Here is a 25,321-nt window from a genome sequence, read left to right on the forward strand (position 1 = left end):
CGTGTGAGGACCCGGCAGCCCGAACAGTCACATCTCCAGGAGCGCTCACTCACACACAGGAGGGGTATGGCTTCTCCCATGCTAGAGGTAAAGCGCTTTGCTGCTGCTGCTGCTAGAGGGGAATCGCTTATCTGCTACAGGGGAATAACTTTCACTACTTTATGTGCAAAAGGGCAATTAAGTCGAGCTCACTGAGACTTGTTGGCTTTGCTATGTAACTATGCAAGGCTGTCAGTGTCCCCCCATTTGCGCTCTATTTGAGCTCAGGTACAGTCCGGGCTCGACCGAGCAGTCAGTTCGATCGTGATGAGTGGTAAAATCTGTGTGGGGATGTGGTTTGTCTATTTTAGCTGATACTGTAGCTTAAGCTTGGTGATTTCTCGGTATGAAAGTTATCCTTTCCATGTGTGGATTTCTTGGGACATCGTAATTGGAAGGGGTGTTTTCAATTGTGTGTATATATCTTTATTTATCAAATATCTATCATATATCTATCTATTGTCTGTCTGTCTGTCTATATATATATATATATATGTGTGTGTGTGTATATTTATATATCTCTCTGTCTGTCTGTATTTCTATATATATGTGTGTTTATGTATCTCTGTCTGTCTCTATATGTGTGTGTATTTTTATCCATTATCTATCTATCATCTATCTATCTATCTATCTATCTATCTATCATCTATCTATCTATCTATCTATCTATCTATCTATCTATCTATCATCTATCTATTATCTATCATCTATCTATCTATCTATCTATCTATCTATCTATCTATCATCTATCTATCTATCTATCTATCTATCATCTATCTATTATCTATCATCTATCTATCTATCTATCTATCTATCTATCTATCTATCTATCTATCTATCATCTATCTATTATCTATCATCTATCTATCTATCTATCTATCTATCTATCTATCTATCTATCTATCATCTATCTATCTATCTATTACATTACATTACATTAACATTTATTTATAAAGCGCCAACATATTCCGCAGCGCTGTACAATAAGTGGGTTACATACATTGGACATACAGAGTAACATATAAAGCAATCAATAACCGATACAAGAGGTGAAGAGGGCCCTGCCCAAAAGAGCTTACAATCTACAAAGAGCTTACAATCTACAAATCTACAAATATCTATCTATCATCTATCTATCTATCTATCTAATCTATCATCTATCTATCTATCTATCTATCATCTATCTATCTATCTATCATCTATCATCTATCTATCTATCATCTATCTATCATCTATCTATCTATCTATCATCTATCTATTATCTATCTATCATCTATCTATCTATCATCTATCTATTATCTATCTATCATCTATCTATCTATCTTCTATCTATCTATCTATCTATCATCTATCTATCTAATCTATCTATCTATCTATCTATCTATCTATCTATCTATCTATCATCTATCTATCTATCATCTATCTACCATGTGTATGTCTCTCTATATAAATATATATGTGTGTGTATATATAGATCTTTATATTTCTATCTGTCTATCCATAGAGCTCAGCCCTGTATCAGACCTTTATTACCAAAGTCTGACCTGTGTTCTATAAATACTGTAAATACTGTACATGTGATTACTAATACAAGAGGAGGGAGCAAGGGGTATCATTCTAAATTGACAGATTGACAGCTTATTAGCTGGACATTGTCTCACAATTACTGAAAACTGCCCAGGAATGCAAATATCTACAGATTTAATTTACACTCATTAATCTAAAGACATAGCATGATGCCGCAGTTGGTTTGCTATCTCTAAACCTAAGTGCATAGGGGTGCCTGGTCTCCAGAGAACTAAACCCTAGTTATAGGCTTGGGGTTGGTAAATGTATTTTGCTCTGCAGACTTAGGTTCCTTTCAGGTGACCTAGCTGGCTCCGGTGTAAATTGTATTTGCACTCCCTTGCACTTTAAACTTGGATTCAAGTCCCATATGTTCAGTTGAACACAGGCAGTTGGACCAGAGTTGCTGCTGTTTGGTGTGACTGGCTGAATCTGAGTGTGTTGGACTGCACTCTTGGCACGCTCATTTGATTTCAGTGGATGCACATGGAGCTAAACCAACCCAAGCACTCGCATCCAGCTTACGCTACAAAGTTCATCTGTAGTCAGACTTAAATCTTTAGTATAAATAAGCAAGACTAATTGTCAGCTCTTCTGGGGAAGCAGCTCCTTCCAGCTAAGTCTTAATAATTCATAGCAATTCAGTTGTATTTATGGAGCCCAGTGTCTATCTGGCGCCATAAAACATTGTGCATTCTAGTAGTTGAATACATACATAATTTGTGCTGAGAGTATTTCTTCCAAGTTTGTGTATATCTTCATATGAACAAGAGCTGCCATATGGCTTACCTTGTGAGGGGCATTTTCTAAAGACTTAAGCAGAACATTGCTATCTGTTTATGGCTATTAGGGTTCAGTTCCGCTGACATTCTGCTGAGATGCAATATACAGTCAGTACAGGTGCAAATAAAGCTGGGTCTGCACACTTTACTAAGAGAAAAAATTGATAGAGTCCCATACCTGTACCATTAAACTGTGTATATTTCAATTTAAGTGGGTATATAATATATATATTTAATGTAACCTAATTCTATGACAATAACTAGTAGAACTAGTGTTTATACCCTGTAACCAGAGTCCCTTGCGAGCGAAAGGTTGTTTAATGGTGCTGGAAGTTATAGTAAGACAATTAGAAGCCACACATTGGACATCCTTAACATGAACTGCTATTTCTACGATATATGGGTATCTGTTTATTTGGTCTTCATTATTTATTTCATGTGCTTTAGAATAATAAACCTTTCTATTCTGACAAATTTCAGTCTGCCATTTAAAATGCTGTCTGGTTGCTGGGGTTACTGATCCCAGCAACCAAAAAAAAACCATATCAACTGTAAGGATGTGATTTTCTTTGTTATTCTTGTTTATTTTATTGTTATTATGTCCTTTCTGTCTTACTCCTACTGCTAATTGCACATTGTCCTAGGATACTGCTGCCTTAATACTACTAAAAGTTAATTTTAAGGTGAATTAGCCCTTTAACTGCTCTAGCAGCCCCGCTTCATCAGGCACATTAAAACCAAATCTATTTACTCTAAAAATAAAATTGTCGGAATGTTTTCACAAATGTTTTTTTAACAAGTACTAAAGCCAGTTGTTACTTTCCAGTTTAAAGAGAATTTGGTTTAATTTGAGAGCCATGGGGAGTGGGGCAGGCGCTATTAGGAACTCAGGATCCCAGCCCAGTCCCTGCCTGTATTCCAGATCCAGCAGAGTTAAGATTTTCAAAGACTATTTACCATCATAGAATCCTGTCTCTCCTCTCAACCAGAAATAAGGGCTCAGTTGCGGATTTAACCAGAATGGGATTTTGGGTCCGGAAACAACAAAGTTTATTTTATATTTTTCCCCCCTCAAATCCTCTAAGGGGAATATATTTCTAACTCTGTGGTTAGGACAGTTTTCAAAGGGAAGAACAAGGCAGAAGCCAATTTAACCCAAATGCTCCCAGAGATCAAGTGCCTTGTTTTAATCCCTTTCTTGTGTAATTGTCGTTTGTCACATTTGGTTGCAATCTGCAAGAAGTTATTCGGGTGCACTTAGGGTTCCCACCTGGCCAGTAACGATCATGCTCGATGCCAATGTTATTAATAGGGAACAAATATAAATATATAGGAAGGCTGGTATTTTTTTTTTCAGAAAAGGGCAACCTGGTGCAGTTGCTTGTGAGCTACCCATCTATAAAGCAAAGAGCTGCATGTTGTAGGCCTTAGAGACAAATGCTGGCAAAGTTATTACAGGTATGGGATCCCTTATCCGGAAACCCGATATCCAGAAAGCTCCGAATTACAGAAAGGCTGTCTCCCATAGACTCCATTTTAATCAAATAATTCAGATTTTTAAAATTGATTTCCTTTTTCTCTGTAAAAATAAAACAGTATTTTGTATTTGATCCTAACTAAAATATAATTATTCCTTACTGGATGCAAAATAATCCTATTGGGTTTAATTCATGTTTTATTGATTTTTTAGTAGATTTAAGGTATGAAGATCCAAATTACGGAAACACCCCTCCTCCGGAATACCCTTGGTCCCGAGCATTCTGGATAACGGGTCCTATACCTGTACTAAATTATTAAACTAAGTAAAACCTTGTTTGTTTCTCTCTCTCTCTATGAGGGATTTTATCTAAATGTGAAATAAAATTTAATACATTTCCCCAGATCAGATCAGAGAGGAACATTCCTCCACTTTCTTTCACTTGTATAGGATCTGTATGAGTGTATTTATCAAAGAGTGAAAAGACTATTTCACCCTATATGTGTGTGTGTTTGTATGGCCAAGTATAATTGTAGGGCTGTTTTCATTAACCCCTTAAGCAACAGTTCACCAGAAACTTCCTTTGCATTAGATCAGTGGTTGTCAACATCCCTAATGCCGCGACCCTTTAATACAGTTCCTCATGTTGTGGTGACCCCCAACCATAAAATTATTCATAAAACCATCGGTGACTCCTGTGAAAGGTTGAGAATTGCTGCATTAGAGGGTTCATGGGTGTTTCCTCCGGTTTTCTCCGCTTGCGGTTTTCAGTCGGGCAGAGAGAAGCGGATCTTCTGTAATACACCTCACCCTGTAGCTGCATTGACAATCGAAGCTTTGACGCGTATCGAAAAGAAGTGTAGGGAATGCTCTGTGTGATCGGGGCCTAATACTTCAGAAGGGGGTGACAGGTGTTACACTACTCCAATAGCAAAATGGAGTGTGTTAAAGGGCATCTCCACCATTTCCATGCCATCTTTGTATAATGAAAGAAAATGCTATTTTAAATTTCAGAGTTATGTGTTCTCTTTCTGTTCTCTGGTTCTGGTAGATAAGTCCTTTATCCTTGTTAAATGACTGGTTTCTGCTACATTGTCTCAGGGGACAAAACTAGGTGTGCAGAGAATATCATCTGTTATCAACTGTTATTCATAAAGTTCTGAAGGCCATCTCCTATAGACTCTATCTTAATCAAATAATTCAAAATTGAAAAAATGATTTACATTTTCTCTGTCATTATAAAGGGTGAATACACACTGAGCTACTAGTAGCAGCTACTTGTCGTGGCTACTAACATAGACAATGGTGATCATTTATTGATAATTGTCTATGGCTATTGTCTATGGCAGGGGATTTTTGGGCGTTTAGTAGCCATGACAAGTAGCTGCTACTGAGTAGCTCCGTGTGTCTACCCAAAGCAGTAGCTAATCTTTATTAAAGACAAACCAATCCTATTGTGTTTAAATAATATTTAAATTATTTTTAGTTGACTTAAGGGATGGAGATCCAAATTATGGAAAGAGCCCTTATCCAAAAACACCAGGTCCTGAGCATTCTGGTCCCTTACCTGTACTGCTTTCAGTAGCAATTACAATGGCAATTAACTTATTAACCTCTGCAAATTTCATGTTGATCGAAAAGTTGCTTAGAATTACATTTCCTTTAATTGTGCATAAAACAATTTGGTGGTGATGCCTCAGTGTTAGTCTGTTTTAGTCTGTTGCCATGTATAAATATGTTAAGAGACATTTTTTTGCCTAGTGACAAAGGGGGAAGGGACTGTGGCTGTGGGATAGCAGGTATAGTAGGGAGAGATGGTGTCTATAGTAGCAGTGGGGGGATAATAGCCTCTGGGAAGGGACTGTGGCTGTGGGATAGCAGGTATAGTAGGGAGAGATGGTGCCTATAGTAGCAGTGGGATAATAGCCTCTGGGAAGGGACTGTGGCTGTGGGATAGCAGGTATAGTAGGGAGAGATGGTGCCTATAGTAGCAGTGGGATAATAGCCTCTGGGAAGGGACTGTGGCTGTGGGATAGCAGGTATAGTAGGGAGAGATGGTGCCTATAGTAGCAGTGGGGGGATAATAGCCTCTGGGAAGGGACTGTGGCTGTGGGATAGCAGGTATAGTAGGGAGAGATGGTGCCTATAGTAGCAGTGGGGATAATAGCCTCTGGGAAGGGACTGGGGCTGTGGGATAGCAGGTATAGTAGGGAGAGATGGTGCCTATAGTAGCAGTGGGGGGATAATAGCCTCTGGGAAGGGACTGTGGCTGTGGGATAGCAGGTATAGTAGGGAGAGATGGTGTCTATAGTAGCAGTGGGGGGATAATAGCCTCTGGGAAGGGACTGTGGCTGTGGGATAGCAGGTATAGTAGGGAGAGATGGTGCCTATAGTAGCAGTGGGGGATAATAGCCTCTGGGAAGGGACTGTGGCTGTGGGATAGCAGGTATAGTAGGGAGAGATGGTGTCTATAGTAGCAGTGGGGGGATAATAGCCTCTGGGAAGGGACTGTGGCTGTGGGATAGCAGGTATAGTAGGGAGAGATTGTGCCTATAGTAGCAGTGGGATAATAGCCTCTGGGAAGGGACTGTGGCTTTGGGATAGCAGGTATAGTAGGGAGAGATGGTGCCTATAGTAGCAGTGGGGGATAATAGCCTCTGGGAAGGGACTGTGGCTGTGGGATAGCAGGTATAGTAGGGAGAGATTGTGCCTATAGTAGCAGTGGGATAATAGCCTCTGGGAAGGGACTGGGGCTGTGGGATAGCAGGTATAGTGGGAGAGATGGTGCCTATAGTAGCAGTGGGATAATAGCCTCTGGGAAGGGACTGGGGCTGTGGGATAGCAGGTATAGTAGGGAGAGATGGTGCCTATAGTAGCAGTGGGGGGATAATAGCCTCTAGGGAGGGACTGTGGCTGTGTGATAGCAGGTATAGTAGGGAGAGATGGTGCCTATAGTAGCAGTGGGATAATAGCCTCTGGGAAGGGACTGTGGCTGTGGGATAGCAGGTATAGTAGGGAGAGATGGTGCCTATAGTAACAGTGGGATAATAGCCTCTGGGAAGGGACTGTGGCTGTGGGATAGCAGGTATAGTAGGGAGAGATGGTGCCTATAGTAGCAGTGGGATAATAGCCTCTGGGAAGGGACTGTGGCTGTGGGATAGCAGGTATAGTAGGGAGAGATGGTGCCTATAGTAACAGTGGGATAATAGCCTCTGGGAAGGGACTTTGGCTGTGGGATAGTAGGTATAGTAGGGAGAGATGGTGCCTATAGTAACAGTGGGATAATAGCCTCTGGGAAGGGACTTTGGCTGTGGGATAGTAGGTATAGTAGGGAGAGATGGTGCCTATAGTAACAGTGGATTAATAGCCTCTGGGAAGGGACTTTGGCTGTGGGATAGCAGGTATAGTAGGGAGAGATGGTGCCTATAGTAGCAGTGGGGGGGATAATAGCCTCTGGGAAGGGACTGTGGCTGTGGGATAGCAGGTATAGTAGGGAGAGATGGTGCCTATAGTAGCAGTGGGGGGATAATAGCCTCTGGGAAGGGACTGTGGCTGTGGGATAGCAGGTATAGTAGGGAGAGATGGTGCCTATAGTAGCAGTGGGGGGATAATAGCCTCTGGGAAGGGACTGGGGCTGTGGGATAGCAGGTATAGTAGGGAGAGATGGTGCCTATAGTAGCAGTGGGATAATAGCCTCTGGGAAGGGACTGTGGCCGTGGGCAGGCTTACTCCTGAGTTTGGTATAGGTGATTAGACCAGTAGCACAATGTATACCTTTTTAACATTTCCCAAAGTCATTCATTTTCAATACATAATCCAATAAATATCAATCTTCTCTTAACATGTTAGTTCTTTTTTATATCATTTTAAAATTCCTTGGCTAAGAACAGCTCAGTTAGCAAGTTCTAGACACAGAGACAACTGTAGACTTTTCGACAAAAATAAATGAAACACATTTCCACATCATATTTTGCCTAAAATAATTGCTCATGTGAGCGTTCACATTTTTTTTCCAATTTCAATTTATTTTAGATTTCAGGTATTGGCAGTTTTTAAATGGTTCCATTTGGTTTGAGGGTAAATATTTAGAGTCATGTACCAGATTTAGAATGGATATGTAAACATCTGAAACTTGTATTCTATAAGCCTTTCTTGTATCCCGGGCTACTGTGTTTGAGGACTCTGTTTTGCTTGCCCCTATCTGGAGAAACCACTGGCAAAACCAGTCTGTCTTGTGAGTTGGATGCAGGGCCGGAACTAGGGGTAGGCAGAGGAGGGAAATGCCTAGAGCAACAACGGTGGGGGCTGCTAGGCATGTAACTCTTCTGCTGCCTACCCCTAGCCTGGCCCTTGCCCCCCAGCTTGGCCTGCTGCTGGTCAGATGCTGCTGATCTTTGTGCCCTTAGATATATGCTTGGATATATTAGAGAGCAAAAGTTCTCTCATCCTTTTAAATAACTTATCAAGACAAGCAGCCAAACCTATTTCAGTAAAATCAATTGAGAAACTTTTGTTGAGCATCCCTGATCTCTGTTTTAGGACCTTTCTCTTAGATGTCTTTCAGTTCTGTGGCATAGGTATGTACCTGTCCTGATCCCTATGCCTAATTTTAATGGAGTAGTTCACCTTTATATAGTTTGATGCAGACAATTAAATTCTGAGACAATTTCCATCCTGGTCAGATGCTCTTCAGTTTGGGGTTTTGGCCAGCAAGATGGTTGCTAGGGTTGCTATGGCTGGCAGGATCAATTAGCCCCATTTGAAATCTGGAAAGAAGAAAAAGAGGAAGACAAATAATTAAAAACTATAACAAAAATGAGCAATGGAAAAATTGCTAAGAATAGGACATTCTATACTAAAAATTAACATAAAGGTAAACTAAATGGTGGGTAAAGTAACCTCCTGGGGGACTGTTAAAGAATAGGTATAGTATGACAAGATGGCAGCAGCAGGCTAGATGATAGCAATAATATTTTATGAAAGTATTGCTCAGGCAGTGGACCTTTGTTTATTTGATGTTCAGCTTACAGCCAAACACTATGGTAGGATTCTGAGATTGTGACATTCATACGTTGAATATTGGGACCCTATAAGGCCTGTTTGCCCTCCATTCCTTAGGGCTGTGACGATTTACATTCTAGCCGGTGGGATGGCATTGCGGGGAGATTTGTCGCCCGAGACAAGGTAGATTTGTCGCCGGCACGATTTAGAGGTAGATTTGTCCCCGAGTGTCACAGCCCTTAAAGACAATAGGAGATGGCAAGCACCATTTTTTAAATTCACATATTGGAAATTAATGACGGGAGAAAACATTTTATTTTATAATATTATCATTGAAAATGACTGGCATTATATGATATGAGCCATATGATCTTGTTAAAAGCCCTACCAGGCAGGTTAAAAACGAGCTTTGTGCTCCGTTTATTTGTCCGAGATATTTTTAAATTCGCTCTCCTTAGCTGAAGGTGGAGATGCATTTGGGTGGGATCACGAAACTTTAAAAATAATTTGTATAAAACCAATGGGGACATGCTTGAAATTCTGTGGATAATAAGCAGCCTCAGACGCTGGCTTAGCAAATATTAGCCTGTATGCTGAGGTCAATAAACCCCAGAATCTCCTGCAAAATGTTATTTGAGGAAGACATATATAGATTGCTATTCTGCCTGCTCGTGTAAACACCTTGCACTGTATGATGGTAGGACTGCAAGGGGACTATAACTAATGGGAGCATTAATTAACCCATAAGGCTCTAGAGTTTAGAGGTGCCTCTGAGGTTAAACATTGCTATTAGCACTCCTGGACTGTGGGCACTTTCATATGTAACCAGGGACATTACCCACCTGAGGCAGCAGCCCCAGTGCTCCCCCTCCCACTCCATGCTTACATTTTTGGCATTTGAGCAGTTCAAGGGGGGCTGCCCTATTGTGTTCTCTGCACTAGAAAAGCCGAATTTCCATTTTAAAAAGTTAATGTTTTTTTTTTAACTGGTTAATGTTACCAGAAACAGCTAGTTGCTGCCCCTGGTAACTGGCAAAATAATACTAACTGTGCCCGCACTCCAAAACTATTTGACAATGTGAACTTATGTGTCATAAACTATTAATCTAAAGCAGAGAAAGTGTAGAAAAAGAGAAAAAAAAACTATAGGACTACTAATATGGGTCAATGAGGTGCCTTTCTCCACCTAATCCTTATATCAACCACCAACCACCAAACTGAGTTGGTGCTCGTAATAGATCCCAGATTCACAATTCTTTTTATAAAAGTGGAAAATTATATTTTATCTTACACAATCAATATACGGTACAGATAAAAAGAGGGCCACCAACTGCCGCCTGAGGCAAGGTGAGGGCATTGCCATGTATTAAACTGCCTACTGTTGTAAAGCTAATGCCAGATGAGGCTGATTCTCAGGCTACGCTAGCATTATCCTTTCCCTGTGCCTGCCCCCAGAGCCATTGCATCGGGCCAGGTGTAAGCACATGGAGAGGATTTCAGCATCAAAATTCCTACCCGTGCATTTTGGCATCATATTATGCTCTGTGTGCCTACACAATGGCCTGGTTGCAGGTGCAGGAAAAGTCTGATGCCAGCCCAGGGACGGATCCTCTGAATCAGGCCCATCTGGCATTAGGCTCAGATGCACATCATCGAGTAGCCTGGTAGGGATTTAATAGCTGGCTGGGCATCCTGGGGGTTCCATTTCAGCACTAGCAACTGATTTGCTTGTTCTGTATGCACTACTATGGAATACATTGTCTTATTATACAATGGTACAAGCCACGCGGGCTATGGGGAACAATTATTTTGTGATCTGATTTGTGGTGGGACAACTGTTCAAGTGTAACCGCACGAGTCAGAGTAGGACAGGGACAGTAGCATAACTAGAAGCTTCTGGACCCCACAGAAACATAATTTTATGCCCCCCTAAACTTTATGAATAAGCCATTTTTCATAAACATCTTTTAAAACTGTCTTGCTCCACTGGGCCCCCTAGTACCCTGCCTCTCCCCTCCTTCCCAGCAGCTGATGGGTCTGCATCCTGAAACTGGAACTTGTGTCTTTCTCTCCTGTAGCATCAAGCTTGGACTGGACTACATTCCCTAACCCCGGCCTAAGCTGCTGGGTGGCTTTGTGGCCCATAAGTGAAGGACATAGCTTCCATAGAATATATATGGGCAGGGAATCCCTTTCTCACAGTAGAAATTACATATTGCGTGTATAACTAGTGCTAGATTGTCTTTACAAGTCAAAGATGCTGTTACTTAACTGCAACTTCAATATCCTGAAGGTTGTTGGTAGCTTCTGAAAATTCTACTGCAACCACCATTGGAGAGGCTTACTTTCATTGTTTTTCTGAAATTGGATTCCCCAGCCTCCCCGCATTGCCCTGAGACCCCATTTAGTTTCACTCCAGCCCTGTATATGAAAATGCAGCCTTGTGTGTTCTTTTGGCTAGAGGGAGACACACTGTAATAAGTATGTTTTGTCTGCACATAGTTATGGGTTGGCAAAATGTAATGAAAATTATGGTTTTGTACATTTGAGATACAAATAGGATTTATTTAACCTTTTTCATCTATGTAAGAGGCCAGATCTGGTCAGAATATCAGTGGTAGTTTTCTGTATTCAGAAGAAATAAACAAGAGGAAGAGAACATTTCCCCAGTTTTATTCCAGCTCTGAAAAAGTGAGGGTAAGTAGTACCCAGTGCTGTGTATAATGGATTTACCAGGAGTACAGGGGCATGCACTGAAAAGCAGCCACTGTATTCTCAACAGGAGCTGGTTCCTTTCCAGTGAAACTATTGGTTTGTGGGCACCAGATACATTGGAATGTTTTTTGAAATAATGACCTTTTAACTGAACTGGATACTTCTTGTACATGGGCTGGCAAATGTTCATTGGTTGCTATCAGTCCTTCCATACTAACAAATTGCCTTGGATATAATCAATGGAAAAATATCCTGTATTTCCTGTTTTCCCCCATTGGCTAAGTAGGCAGCAACGTCTTGTTCCTGTTGTGGAGGCTGTAGTTAGCCCACTATGGGGGACTGTTTATTAAACATAACTCAGCACTTTAAGTTGCCTTCACAGATTTACAATATGGTGAGTAAAAAAAAACACTTATGATGCCAGAATTTCCTACCCCCCCCCCTTACCCACACACACATATTGTGGGGTCCTCTGCAACCAGAAGTTATGCCTGGAGATAGGGCTGGGCGATATACCGTTTAATACCGAATACCGGTGTTTTTTTTTAAAAACTATATTAATTTTTCAGATACCGCAATACGGGGGTGTCAGGGTACTCACCCGTGAGGCCCGGTTTCGCGCGCCTCCTTGCGTGCGCGCGCACGTCCCGTTGTCCACGGGACGTTGCGCACGCGCGTCCAGGTGTGCGTGCGTCAAAGCGCACGTACATGTCAAAGCGTGCACATCCGTGACGCGCTGACGGCGCCGGTTCTGCGCATGCATGGGGGGTATTTAAAGCTATCAAACGCCTCCTCCTGTGCTATGTTGTCTGTGGCCTTGCCTGGGAAACTAAGCCTGCCTGATTTACCTTACGACTTTCTGTTGCCGATCCTTCGCTTGCCTGATTCTGATTTTCAATACTGCAGTAATTATTCTCTAATTTATTAGGAAATGGGGTATGCATGGAAAAAAAAATACCGTCAAATACCGTGACACCGATATCATTTTGAAAAATACCGTGATATAAATTTTTGGTCATACCGCCCAGCTCTACCTGGAGACCCTCTCACACCCCAAAATTTGTTTGTTAGTTTCTAGTTGCTTATGGCCTAACTGCCACAGACCCGCCACAGCAATCATCAGATGGGTTTTGATATTTTTGCATTACATGATTCAGCTGATGACAGCTGAAATGCTGAACATTATGTTTTAGGGTTCTGTACCAACCCAAGGCAAGGCAGTCAAGATCACAATACAAAGTGAATTCATTATGAATTCATATTCTCATTACATGGCAGCTCTGAAACCATTAACATCAGAATGTAATGATAAAATCTGTAACATCATCTTATAGGACAGACAAATCTCATTTCCTGCTTGATGATTTATGATGACCCCTAAGCTCAACTTCTCAACAGTTGCCCAGAACTTACTGAGCATGGGCAGTGTCACTGACACTCCTAACACAATCCAAGGTGGTGAGCTGCTGTGACAGCTTTGAAGACCTGTATCATTACTACTATAAAGATGCTACACCTTTAGGCTGTGGTATAGTATTAGAAATATATATATGACCATATTAATTTTTTTTCAGAAAGGCCAAATTAGCAGCCTAATTTTTTATGTAACACTCCAAAGATTTGATTAAGGTGTTCTCTTATTCTCCTTTTTAATGTTCTCAATGTAGGTCTCTATAAAAAATATATTGCATAAAACAGCTTTTAAAAATCAAGGACTGCCTCTTGGGATTCACAGTGCACACAAACAAAGCAAGACACAGATACATGTTAGGTCACATCAGCCAATTAATTGACTTGAGTTCTGTCTTTTACTTCCACATTACTTCCTGTTACAGTTAGTTACATTATTTCCTGTCAGGTGATCACTGAGGGAGCACACAAAATGGTGTCTCAAGAGATAAGATGTAAAAGGGCAATATTTACTGATATATATATATATATATATATATGCTTTAGTTTGGATAAGATTCTTTAATAGGCCATGTTATATGATATAGACTGCTGGTTCTAGGGGTATTCATTCATTCTAGGGGTATAGTTTTCCTATATGGGTATGAGTGAGTTTTTTTTGCCCCTTTAACAAAGATTTTTTCTAGGCTGTAAACACGAAGAGAAAAATAGGAAAGTTACGTGAGAGTAATTTAGCTTAGAATGATAGGCCCTTGTGGCTCTATGGAGTCCTGTGATATCATGTCTGTGTGTAATGATTCGAGTGCGTGTGGAGACACAAAGAACAGGAACTGCACAATTAGCATTTCTACAATGGGATATCAAGTGAAAGCCTAAAGCATCTACTTGAATAGCAAGAATTGGCAAATAACTTCTAATTACTTCAGTACTGGGAGTTTCAGTACACAGTGTAATCCAGTCCCTGTCCCAAAGAGCTTACAATCTATTAGGAAGAGGAGACAGAAACCAAGCAGAGAGGAAAACAAGTGCCCAGGACAGGAGTGCGTTGCTGTAAAGGAAGACTAAGGAAATGCTTCCTCTAGAGTAGCGCTGCCCAACTTCTGTGGTACCGAGGGCCAGAATTTTTCTAACCAAAGTGGTGGAGGGTTGATAATGGAAACCAGTTTTGATCACTCCCCCTTTTAAACCACACCCACTTCAAACTACACCCATGTTATCACAAGAGCTTTTAAGACTATACCCACATTAATGGTGGTAGCAAAAACCCAAATAATTGGTGCTCACTGTAGGGATATTTCCCTTCACGCATATGAAAATGTTGATTATTTCACACACACAGGCAGCATAGGGCAGGCAGAGTATGGCACCCACAGGCAGGGTAGGGCAGACAGAGTATGGCACACACAGGCAGCATAGGGAGGCAGAGTATCGCACAAACAGGCAGGGTAGGGCAGGCAGAGTATGGCACACACAGGCAGCATAGGGAGGCAGAGTATGGCACAAACAGGCAGGGTAGAGCAGGCAGAGTATGGCACACACAGGCATCATAGGGCAAACAGAGTATGGCACACAGACAGTACAGGGCAGGCAGAATTTGGCACCTTAGAGACTTCTCTAACAACTATTTCCAAATGGTAACACAAGTCCAGAACAAACCCCTGACAGGTCCACTTCCCACAGGCAGGGTAGGGTAGGCAGAGTATGGCACACACAGGCAGCATAGGGCAGGCAGAGTATGGCTCACACAGGCAACATAGGGCAGGCAGAGTATGGCCCAAACAGGCAGCGTAGGGCAGGCAGAGTATGGCACACATAGACAGGGTAGGGCAGGCAGAGTATGGCACACACAGGCAGGGTAGGGCAGGCAGAGTATGGCACAAACAGGCAGAATAGGTCAGGTAGGGCAGGCAGAGTATGGCACACACAGACAGGGTAGGGCAGGCAGAGTATGGCACACACAGGCAGCATAGGGCAAACAGAGTATGGCACACAGACAGCATAGGGCAGGCAGAGTATGGCACACACAGGCAGGGTAGGGCAGGCAGAATATGGCACACACAGGCAGCGCAGGGCAGGCAGAGTATTGCACACACAGGCAGAGGTCTTTGGAATTAGTGCTGAAATCATGTAACTGCACTAAAATCTGTTTCACCTTTACTTTCAATAACTTTTATTTATAATACAATGGAAACTCATACCCTGATAATGTCCTTCTTTTTAAATAAATTATTCCCTTGTGTACTTTTGCAGCTGTAACAAGTTGTCAGGGGGTTTTGTGCTTTTTTATTTTTTGGTTGAAGCCCCTTCTTTGAAGTCTAACATTTGTTCAGGGCTCCATTTAGCTAATAATATGGTTATAGATATATGATAATATTGAATTAGCAGTGTCTAGCATATAGTTCCAAGAATATCTATGAGGCAGAAAATATGTATTCACCACAAATCTCACCCCAACTGACCTTCCAGCTGGGCTTCCAGGATTATCCAGGGGAATAAGTATATTTCCCCAAATCTCACCCTAAATGAACTTTAGGCTGGGGCCCCCAGGCCACTGCATTGAGCCCCCATAGAGAGGCAACACAGCTGTTTGGTAACCAAAGCTCTATGAGGTGTCAATACTGCCCCCATCCAGCAGGGGGTTAAGGATAGAGCCCCATATGCTGCCATCTCATCTCCAGCTGAAATACCCACCAAGTTTTTGACTGGCACCTAGTGTCACACATGGCGTAATGCCAGTGAAGAAAACACCAATATACTGCATCAGCCTATCAGTGCACACATGGCTCTGATATGCTCGGGTGTGCACAGGTGGATGCTTTATTTAATAGGTTGCTTGTGTTTTATTTGATATTCACCTATTGCAGGGCTTAAAATTAGGGATACACCGAATCCATTATTTTTTGGTTTGGCCGAACCCCGAATCCTTTGTGAAGGATTCGGCCGAATACTGAATCGAATCCTAATTTGTATGTGGAAATTATTTGGTTAGCCCGAATCCTGCTGAAAAAGGCTGAATCTTCTCAGAATCCCAAACTGAATTCTGGATGCAGTGCGTCCCTGCTTAATATTGGGATTTTGGATCCATTGGCTGATGTAACCTAGCACAAAACGATCTAGAACAGCACCTCTTGCCACACATGGCCTGAAACGTTGATGTTGTTTGCCCCTGAAATTTGCAATAAAGGCATTTTAATTTAAAAGACAAGAGGTGCTGTTCTGGATCGTTTTGTACCTGGATATGCCGATGGAAAGTGGCCATTGGGGAACCTGCACTGCTACAAATTAAATACAAGGTTGTGCTGTCTACTACTACTTGTGAGCACAGTGCCTATTTGAGGCACAGGGATGGCTTGTACTTAAAATGGCAGACTTTTTAATAAGGGATACTACTAGAAAAATATATTTTTCAAGAAAAACCTTTATATGAAGCAGTGTTTTACATATGGGCTGTTTTGTATGTGATATTTGGGGTATTGTTTGGCTTTAAGATATCTTGACTTAACAAGTTCATCCATCTGTTAGATATGTGATTACCTTGGAGTTTGTTGTAGTAGCATTATAAGTTTGGTTTCTGCATAGAGATCCCAAGCAAGACAAACTGTAGGGACTTTTATCTTCCTCTTCATATTTTTAACCCCCAAGCCTTTTGCTTTATTTTTAGGAAGAAGCTCGTTATGTTTCCAGCCCTTTAGCAATGCTCACTGCTGCTTGCAACAAGTTTGGGGGTTCCAGCCCTATCAGGGATTCCACCTCTTCATCTAAGTCTGGAGTGAAGAAGCCATACAGCCAAACCAATGAATTCAGTGCCTCAAAACTAATGGGGGACGGATATTCTTCTGCATACTTGGGGGGAAGCAATATAATGACACCGTGTGGGACACCCCCTGCACCTTCAAACTATGGAGGAGACTTTGGATCCTTCTCTCATTCCTTCTCTTCCTCTTCAGGATGCCAAGAGCCCAAGAGTCTCTCTCCAGCAGAGTGTGTGCCTAGTGTGTACACTTCATTAGATATGGGACATCCGTATGGCTCATGGTACAAAACAGGCATACATCATCCTTCTCTGTCTAGTTCACCCCCAGGCAGTGGTGGTTCATGGTGGGACATGCATCCAAATACAAACTGGCTAGGAAACCAGTCACAGCCAGATGGGCTGGCAGCTTCCATGCCACCAGTAACAAGTCCAGTAGGCATGAGCAGCCAGTATAGTGCAGAATACACCACTCTTACCCCTGCTACTTACCCTTCTGTGGGGTTTCCCTCAATCTCTCCATCCTCAAGCCCATCCCCATCTTCACACCTTCTGTCACCTTCCCAGCACACATTGGCCCCGGAAATGTACAAGCCAAAGCTTTTGGCTGCTAACCCCTTGCTAGAAACACCAGGATCTTTAAAGGCCCAAAGGGGAACATCATATGGAAACTCTGGCCGTCCGTCATGTGACTGTCCAAACTGCCAAGAGCTGGAGAGGCTAGGAGCTTCTGCTGCCAGTCTGAAAAGGAAGCCGGTGCACAGCTGTCACATTCCTGGTTGTGGGAAAGTGTACGGTAAAGCTTCACATCTCAAAGCTCACCTACGCTGGCACACAGGAGAGCGTCCTTTTGTTTGCAACTGGCTTTTCTGTGGCAAACGTTTCACACGTAGTGATGAGCTTGAACGCCATGTGCGCACCCACACACGTGAGAAAAAGTTCACTTGCCCACTCTGTGCAAAAAGATTCACACGCAGCGACCACTTAAGCAAGCACCAGCGCAGCCATGTTGATCAGCCAGGAGCAAAAGATGATGGAGTTCAAGGAGATGGAGGGGCAGTGGGCGAGAGCTCTGCTGAAAAGGGCATAGTGTTATCTGACAGCTCACCTGCAGGTGGTAGCCAAGAAAGGGCATCTGGTAGCCCTGGCCAAGGAGGTTTGTTAGAAATATGATTCTGGAGAACTCTGATAATGGGCCAGCCTACTGGAGCTGCATCTATAAAACACCTCGGCTGCTGTGCTGTTGCTATTGGATGCAGGCCACCTTTTTTAGAGATGAAAACGTGAAGGACAAAACATAGGCTAATGACCGCGCCTAAACTCTTGGCTCTTGAGCCGGAATGTAGGCAGTTTATAAACTCTGTATCATGTTTAAATATTTGCAAATGCATTCCCCCTGGTAGTTTGTGTTCTTTGCACAAGAGTTATTTATAGTATTAACATACAAAATCTAATTGTAATAAAACACATTCAGAAATATGAGCTAACTGGTCTACCACCGCCCCCCCTACAGGTATTTTACTGTACTGTATAATCCAATGGTTTATGAAACTGAAGCCTCATAGCGCTAGAGGCACAGATCCACTACAAGTGAAAATTGTGTCATTGCATGACCTTTATTCTTTATGATGAAATGCATGGGCAAAGGAGCAGCAAACTCTCCATCCTATTACCTAAACTGGGAATTGACCAACCATAACACTGTTACTGAATAGAATACACAAAACTCTTACTAAAATTCTCATCCTAAAAAAAGAAATGTGCTGGGAATTCTAGTTTAGCCCTGTGTAGCCTAAAATTTAGTAACAAGGTCCCTCTTCTGTCAACAAATGTGCCATTGTCTGTATTGGAGACTTGCCAGATCCACCCAAATGCACATCTCCAGACAAGAATCCACCAAGAGCAGTGTTTTTCAACAGATTTCCATTATAGTCAATTATATGTGGCATGGCCTGCTCCTGGCATTTTTATGGGGAGAAAATGCCACAAAAGTCATGAGCCGTAGGCTAGTCCCACACTGGGCTGTTTCTCAGCCTGTGTTAAGGTAGCCATACACAGTAAGATTCACTCATTTGACAAGGTCGCCAAAGAAACCTTGGGTTTGCAATATCGTGCTAATGCCATTGTTTGGCCCTAGGACCAAACAATTGCAATATAATAAAGGGGATACGAAAAGTCAGAGTGAGGACCACATCAATGAGCCAATGTCGTCCCAGATCTGACTAAAAAATCAAACCTGCGCGATCAACACCTTGCCGACTTTGGGCCACTACCAGTCGGGTCGGGCTTTAGGGGGTCCCATAGATAAGCTGCTGCTCTAAAAGACTCAAATTGGCAGCTTAAATCAGCCGTGGATGGCCACCTTAAATCACAGTTTTTTTTAAAGGTACAGACTAAGGAAAAAAATGTGTTTACATCGACAAAGGACATTTTTTTTTTTGTGTTACTTAACCTTGAAATGACTGGAGGGTGCAATAGAAAGAAATTATAACAATTAAATTCTAATATTATTTTTAGCATTTTGTGTTGTTGCTAGGGTCACTGGCTCTAGAAACTATTTCACATTTCAGTTTTTTACATTGATTGTTTGACCAGACAGTGAGCAGTTTGCATTTCTTTTTATAAATATCCATTTTTGTTTTTTATTTTTTTAACTTAAGGTGTAAAAAAAATATCCTCTTGAACTGTTCATATATATATGGATAAAATAGAGGACAGTGTGCCTTGTGCTTGAACGTGTAAGTGCTGTAGGATGTTGCATTCCATAGTGGTGCTAAACTCCACTCTTCCACTGTGATTCCATTCCTACGTGGACCAGTGTGCAAACCGCAGTGGGTCCCACTGATGGTAAATGGGTTAATGCTGTGGAAATGTTAAAGTGCACTTTCATAAGCTCTATTAATATTGCACTCTGTACTGTAAGCTGTGGGGAAGCTAGACATTACAATGATTAGTTACCTGTAAAATTACATATATTTCCTACAGGCGTTACTTTGTTTTTTACTGTGTGTTTTAAAACATATATATATTGTTCCAAACATAAGGTTGAATTAAGGTTAGCATCACACAATATGTTAGGGCCCCCACACCCAAGAAACAGACTTTTGTCCTATATGTATACATATATAGAACTTCATATTATTTAAGCCTACACTGGGCCCTTTACACTCCTGGTCCCCCAGCAGCCGCAGGTTTCTCTGCTTTAACATGCCTGCACCCCATGATGTGTAGGTATAGTTTGTGAAACATATGACCCCTGTAATGTGATTATGGCTGACCATATGTTTTCAATACAAAAAAAGTCAACCTAAATTATCTTATTTGAATGTTTCGCATACAGATGATTGGCTGAAATAAGATTCATAAAGTATTTTGCGGTCGAACCGGGCAAAAGAACCTTGGTCTGCGTTAGACAATGGAACAATCAATTTTGAATGAGCGCACAAAATGATGTCACATACAGTTATAAATTATATGCAGTATTATCAGAATCTTGTTTTAATGTCTTTGCTACACAACGTTGTACATTCTGCTAATAACAGGGGAAAAGACTTAACTCTTACAATCTCCTGCTGTGAACAGAAAAAGACAAAATCAAAAGAAATTTGGATCATGACAGAACAAGGAGCAGGGAACGTTCCCCTTTAGTAACTCTAGTCTCTAATCTAGTGAAAAATATGGATGTAAGTGTTCAACCCACTAAGCCAACATGGCACCCCTAAGCAGACCAGTCTTCTTAAGAACCCAGCTGCACAACTGCCTTAGGGAGACTGGTTCAAAAATGGGGCCTAATTGGGTTTAGTTAGCCTTTAAAGTCCCAGCACCCCCACCAGCCAAGAGAGTAAACAGGTACAACAGACCTACTTGAAAAAGGAGGTGGGAAAGTGCATTTACATCATTGCTACCAGCAGTTAAAGCTCGCAAGTAATTGTTAAAACCCCTCACTAGGCAGACCCTTTAGAAATGTGTTACATGCACCAAAGCAGTACCTAATAAACTAATGTTAAGGGATGACCTTTTAAGTGTGTGTAACTTACTTTTGCGTCTATTTTATTTGAATATCTTATTTATTTGTATTTTTGTGCTTCAATAAATAATAATATGTATTTTACTGATATGTGCTCTGCTTATTTTTGTTTGATAGAATGTTATAAACATAGACTGGATTTACAGTCTGGAGAACATTCCAGAAGAAGAAGAGCAAACCTCCGATGCTGCTCTGCTTACAAAAGAGAGAAAAGTAGTCTGGCAGTTTTCTGCTCTTTTCTAAGTAAAGCAACATCGGAAGAGTTTCCTCTTCTTCTAAATATTTTTTCTGTCTGGATGGTGGAACTGCCCAGCAAGTGACACTGTTATTTCAGTTTCATTATATTAGCAGTATACATTGGGTGGTTTTACAGCTGATACTTCTGTTGAATAATGTCAAAGCAGACCCACACTGGCAATCTGTGGATTCAGGCAAATTCTAGAGGGGCTACTGTAAGATGCCATAGTCACTATTTATTGGGCCTGTGAGGGGCTGTTGGGGCTCTGCATATTTGAAATGCCAGGGCCTATTTTAGATTTGAGTTCAGACATGAAAGTAAGGCATTGGTAAATCAGGGTCCATTGAGAGGCTGTATTCCTGTATAATATTGCATCATCAGAGGGGATTATAGGCAGTTGGGGGATGTTCTTTTTTCCCATAAAAACAATCAGCGCACCAGAGGTCACCCCTTTAGATTAGAGGAACGGAGCTTCCATTTGAAGCAGCGTAGGTGGTTTTTCACGCTGAGGGCAGTGAGGTTGGGGAATGCCCTTCCTAGAGATGTGGTAATGGCAGATTCTGTTAATGCCTATAAGAGGGGCCTGGATGAGTTTTTGGACAAGCAGAATATCCAAGGCTATTGTGATACTAATATCTACAGTTAGTATTACTGGTTGTATATATAGTTTATGTATGTGAGTGTATAGATTGGTTAGTATAGGTTGTGTGCTGGCTTTACTCGGATGGGTTGAACTTGATGGACAATGGTCTTTTTTCAACCCTATGTAACTATCAGAAAATACAGATGTTCTAGAGCACAGCTATTCTGCAACAACGTAGAAGAGCTCAGACCAATCTCAGAATACCAGATAGAAAAAAGCAGAAAAGATCCAAATGATAAGTTCCAAATGAGGATAGGGTTGCCACCTGTCCAGTAAAATTGTTTCTTGATGCTAATATTATTAATAGGAAAAAGGCATAAAAATATAGAAAAGGCAGTATTTTTTTCTAGAAAAGGTGACAACCATAAATGAGGAGTTAGGGCAGGCATCAATGTTGAATCTCTAAACAGGCAGGAGGGCAGGAATTAAGAATGACATACCAAGAACTTAGGAGCAAAGGCTTGGCCAGGCCCTTTACAACAGAAGAGAGCTTGCAAACTAAGAGCAGCCTTAATAGGGCATTTGGTACCAAAACATATATACATAGAAAGCCAGAAGCATAGTCGCGCATTTCTGCAGGGCAGATTCTCTCGCAGCCTGTGTTTATCTGCCGGGTGAGATTTAGCCCTGTGTGGCATTAGACTTTTTTTAAAAGGATTTATTCCTGGGTAGCCCTGAGTGCCATTTTGCTTTTTGTTGCTTTTTGTTGCATTAGACTTACACCACTGAAGTACCAAAGTGCTTCTCATACCACAGCGACCTCGACACTGCATCACAACATCACACATGACTATGCTGTGCCATGCCAGTGGCCCCTGCCTTCCAATCTTTTTGTGCAGATGTGAACATTTCAAAACACAAACTACTAAGAGCAACAAACTGTGTTTCATAAAACACTCATTTTGTTATCACAACACATTTTCATAATGAAAACCACTTTTCTGGCATTAGTGACTTATTCACGGGGTGCTAAGGAAACAAGGCCACTGTGAGTCACTGCAGTAATTATCTGCAGGCAAAACAGTTATCTAAATAGATGCAAAGAATCCTGGAACATACAGTGTATAGCTATAACCTCTGCCCAAGTCCCTGTCCTGCATGCACAACTGTCACCCCTCAGCCATTCCAACAAACTTCACAACTTATCATCCTCTGTACTGCCTCTCTGTTCTCAGCAGGTCACAGCACCATCTTGCATTGTCACTAATTTATAGGTGCACAGCCCTCCTTATAATAGCCCTAATCCTAATACTGCCTGGACTGAAGGAAGGTTTGTAAGGTTGTCCATAAGGATTTATATCAATTGGCATGTTGCCCTAAACTATGTTTAACTGTCACCTCATCATAGAGTTTATCAGTAAACAACATAATACTGATAAATAGACTAGGGAGAGGAATTTAAGGTTAGGGGCTACAGTTAGATTAAAGATGGTAGAGAGCTTAGCACTAGTGTCAGGCTAGTCTATCAATGTGCCATAAAAAACTTTTGGTAGGCTCAGATGTCAGTGAGCCCCCATACTTCTAACCATTAGGCCTATTTCATTGGCATTCCCTTTTTCTGTTTGGGAACAAAGAGGCTGAAAAGATGGAAGAGGATTCATGAGAAGAGACGGATGGAGAGTGGGCCCATTGTCTAAGGTTTTCTGGTGGGGCTCCTGACATCCCAGTCCAACACTGCTTAGCACTGATGATAGTGATAAATGAATCTGCCCCAGTTCACTTTCCAATAAATTCACAAAGCAACAAAAATTTGTAAAACACATTGAAATCAATGGGTTAGTGCACAGATTTTTTTTTCCACTGTGCAACTTTTTTTTACAGCCATTGCAGCCTATGGGCATTTTTGAGGCAAAACCTGGTGAAAATGTTCATTCATCATTGCTGGATGGAGAAAGCTTAAGCTCGCTTTTTTAACCTCGTTTCATACGATATTCTGTGCATGTATGGTGGCTCAACGAGGCGACCAATCGCACAAGGCTGCGGATAACGGTCAATTTGATGATTGGGAGGGTCAAAAGATTTTGATCGGGCGCCATTGAAGGCGCCCGTGCAAAATCTACGTTCACGGCAAAAGGAGGTAAAATTCTTATTGTTTCTACCTCCAATCGCTACGTGTATGGCCACCTTTACTGCAGAGGTAGGGAAAGACAGTGTAAATTAGACGTGAAGGACAATTATTTGGGCAGAGGTGGTCATAAAATGTACACTGTAGGGCAGGGATCCCACACCTTTTATACTCGTGAGCCACATTCAACCCAAGCATGAAAAAAAGTTCCTGGAGATGCCAATGAGAGCTAAAATTGGCTATTTGACAGCCCCTATGTTGGCTGGAAGCCTACAGAAGGCTCTGTTTGGCAATTACACTGGGTTTTTATGCAACCAAAATGTGCCTCCTAGAGATTTACAAATAAGCACCTACTTTGAGGCCTCTGGGAGCAACATCCAAGGTGTTGGCGAGCAACATGTTGCTTATGAGCCACTGGTTGGGGATCACTGCTGTAGGGAATAGGCAAAAACTGAAGAAGCAGTGCAGTACTAAGAGGTCCCTTAAAAAGAACAGGAAGGACATATTGTGGTGTAACACACTGATACTGTAGTGACTAAGAAGATGGTTCTGTAGGAATGACACAGAAGAAGGCCTTTATACTAGGATATGGATTTGGGTCAAGTACCTCATACCTAAGTTTCCCTTGAAATTAGTTTAGCAAAGCATGAATACGCTGGGGTATAGGTACTGCTTTGGGCATGTAACACATTTCTAAGGGGTCTGCCTAGTGAGGGGTTTTAACATTTATTTGCCAGCCACCCCTATAGAAATAAAAATACATTTTGTGGCCCAATGCCTTTAATTGCTGGTAGCAATGATAGAAAAATGTACTTTCCCCCTCCCTTTTTCAAGCATGAAAAAGGTCTATTGCACCTATGTTTACTCTCTTGGCTGGTGGGGGTGCTAGGTGTTTAGAGCAGGGGTCCCCAACCTTTTTAGCGCCAAGGCCCGGTAGGAGACAAAAATTTTTTTCCACGGACTGGGGGGAAAGGGGTTGGCGTGGCGCGAACTTCAGGTGCGTTATACATGCGACGCGCTAGGGGGGGAGGGGGCGTGTGCACGTTATATACATGCGACAGGCTTCATCGCTCCTTTATGCGCCTGTTCATTAGTTTGTTTAGGTGTGCGTCACGTGCTTTTTCTTCGCTGTGGGAACTGATGCAGCCCACTGCCATGCCGTCCACGGAACTGGACCCAGCGGTTGGGGACCCCTGGTTTAGAGGATAAGTAAACTCAATTGGGCTTTGCACAGGCCCCATTCTTGAACCAATATCCAAGGCTTTTCCAAAATCACCTCATCTCCCATCATACATGCACTAAGTATTGTACAAAACTTTGTTTTGTACAATAATATTGGTGTGTGTATGGCCACCTTAAGTTCAGGTAATTGACATCAGCCCAGAGTGTGTGCTGTAAATCAGCAGAAAAAGAGAAAGGGAGCTACCGGGGGCATTTTCAGAGTCATTGTTTCCCTGCTAAGGGGCTGTGATAAAAAATAGTTAGGGGAGCACTCACCGGAGTTTCCAGCTGTAAACGGTACTCGTGCTACAACGTCTGTCGCGCCCCCGGTCCAGGCGTGTTCCAGCAACCATAGCAAAAAGTAAGTATATCCAGACGGAGCACCG

At 42.0% G+C, this 25,321-nt stretch overlaps 1 protein-coding gene across 1 annotated transcript; it reads left to right on the plus strand.

Moving 5' to 3' along the window:
• The first annotated feature begins 31 nt into the window (after positions 1-31).
• Positions 32-17,941, plus strand: sp7 (Sp7 transcription factor). The gene is given in 2 exon segments (NM_001135118.1): positions 32-87; positions 16,652-17,941. Coding segments are annotated over 2 exon segments (1,284 nt in total). The 5' UTR covers positions 32-66; the 3' UTR covers positions 17,915-17,941.
• The last annotated feature ends 7,380 nt before the right edge of the window (positions 17,942-25,321 follow it).

The sequence above is a fragment of the Xenopus tropicalis genome, chromosome 2 (genome assembly GCF_000004195.4).
Source record: "Xenopus tropicalis strain Nigerian chromosome 2, UCB_Xtro_10.0, whole genome shotgun sequence".
NCBI lineage: Eukaryota > Metazoa > Chordata > Amphibia > Anura > Pipidae > Xenopus > Xenopus tropicalis.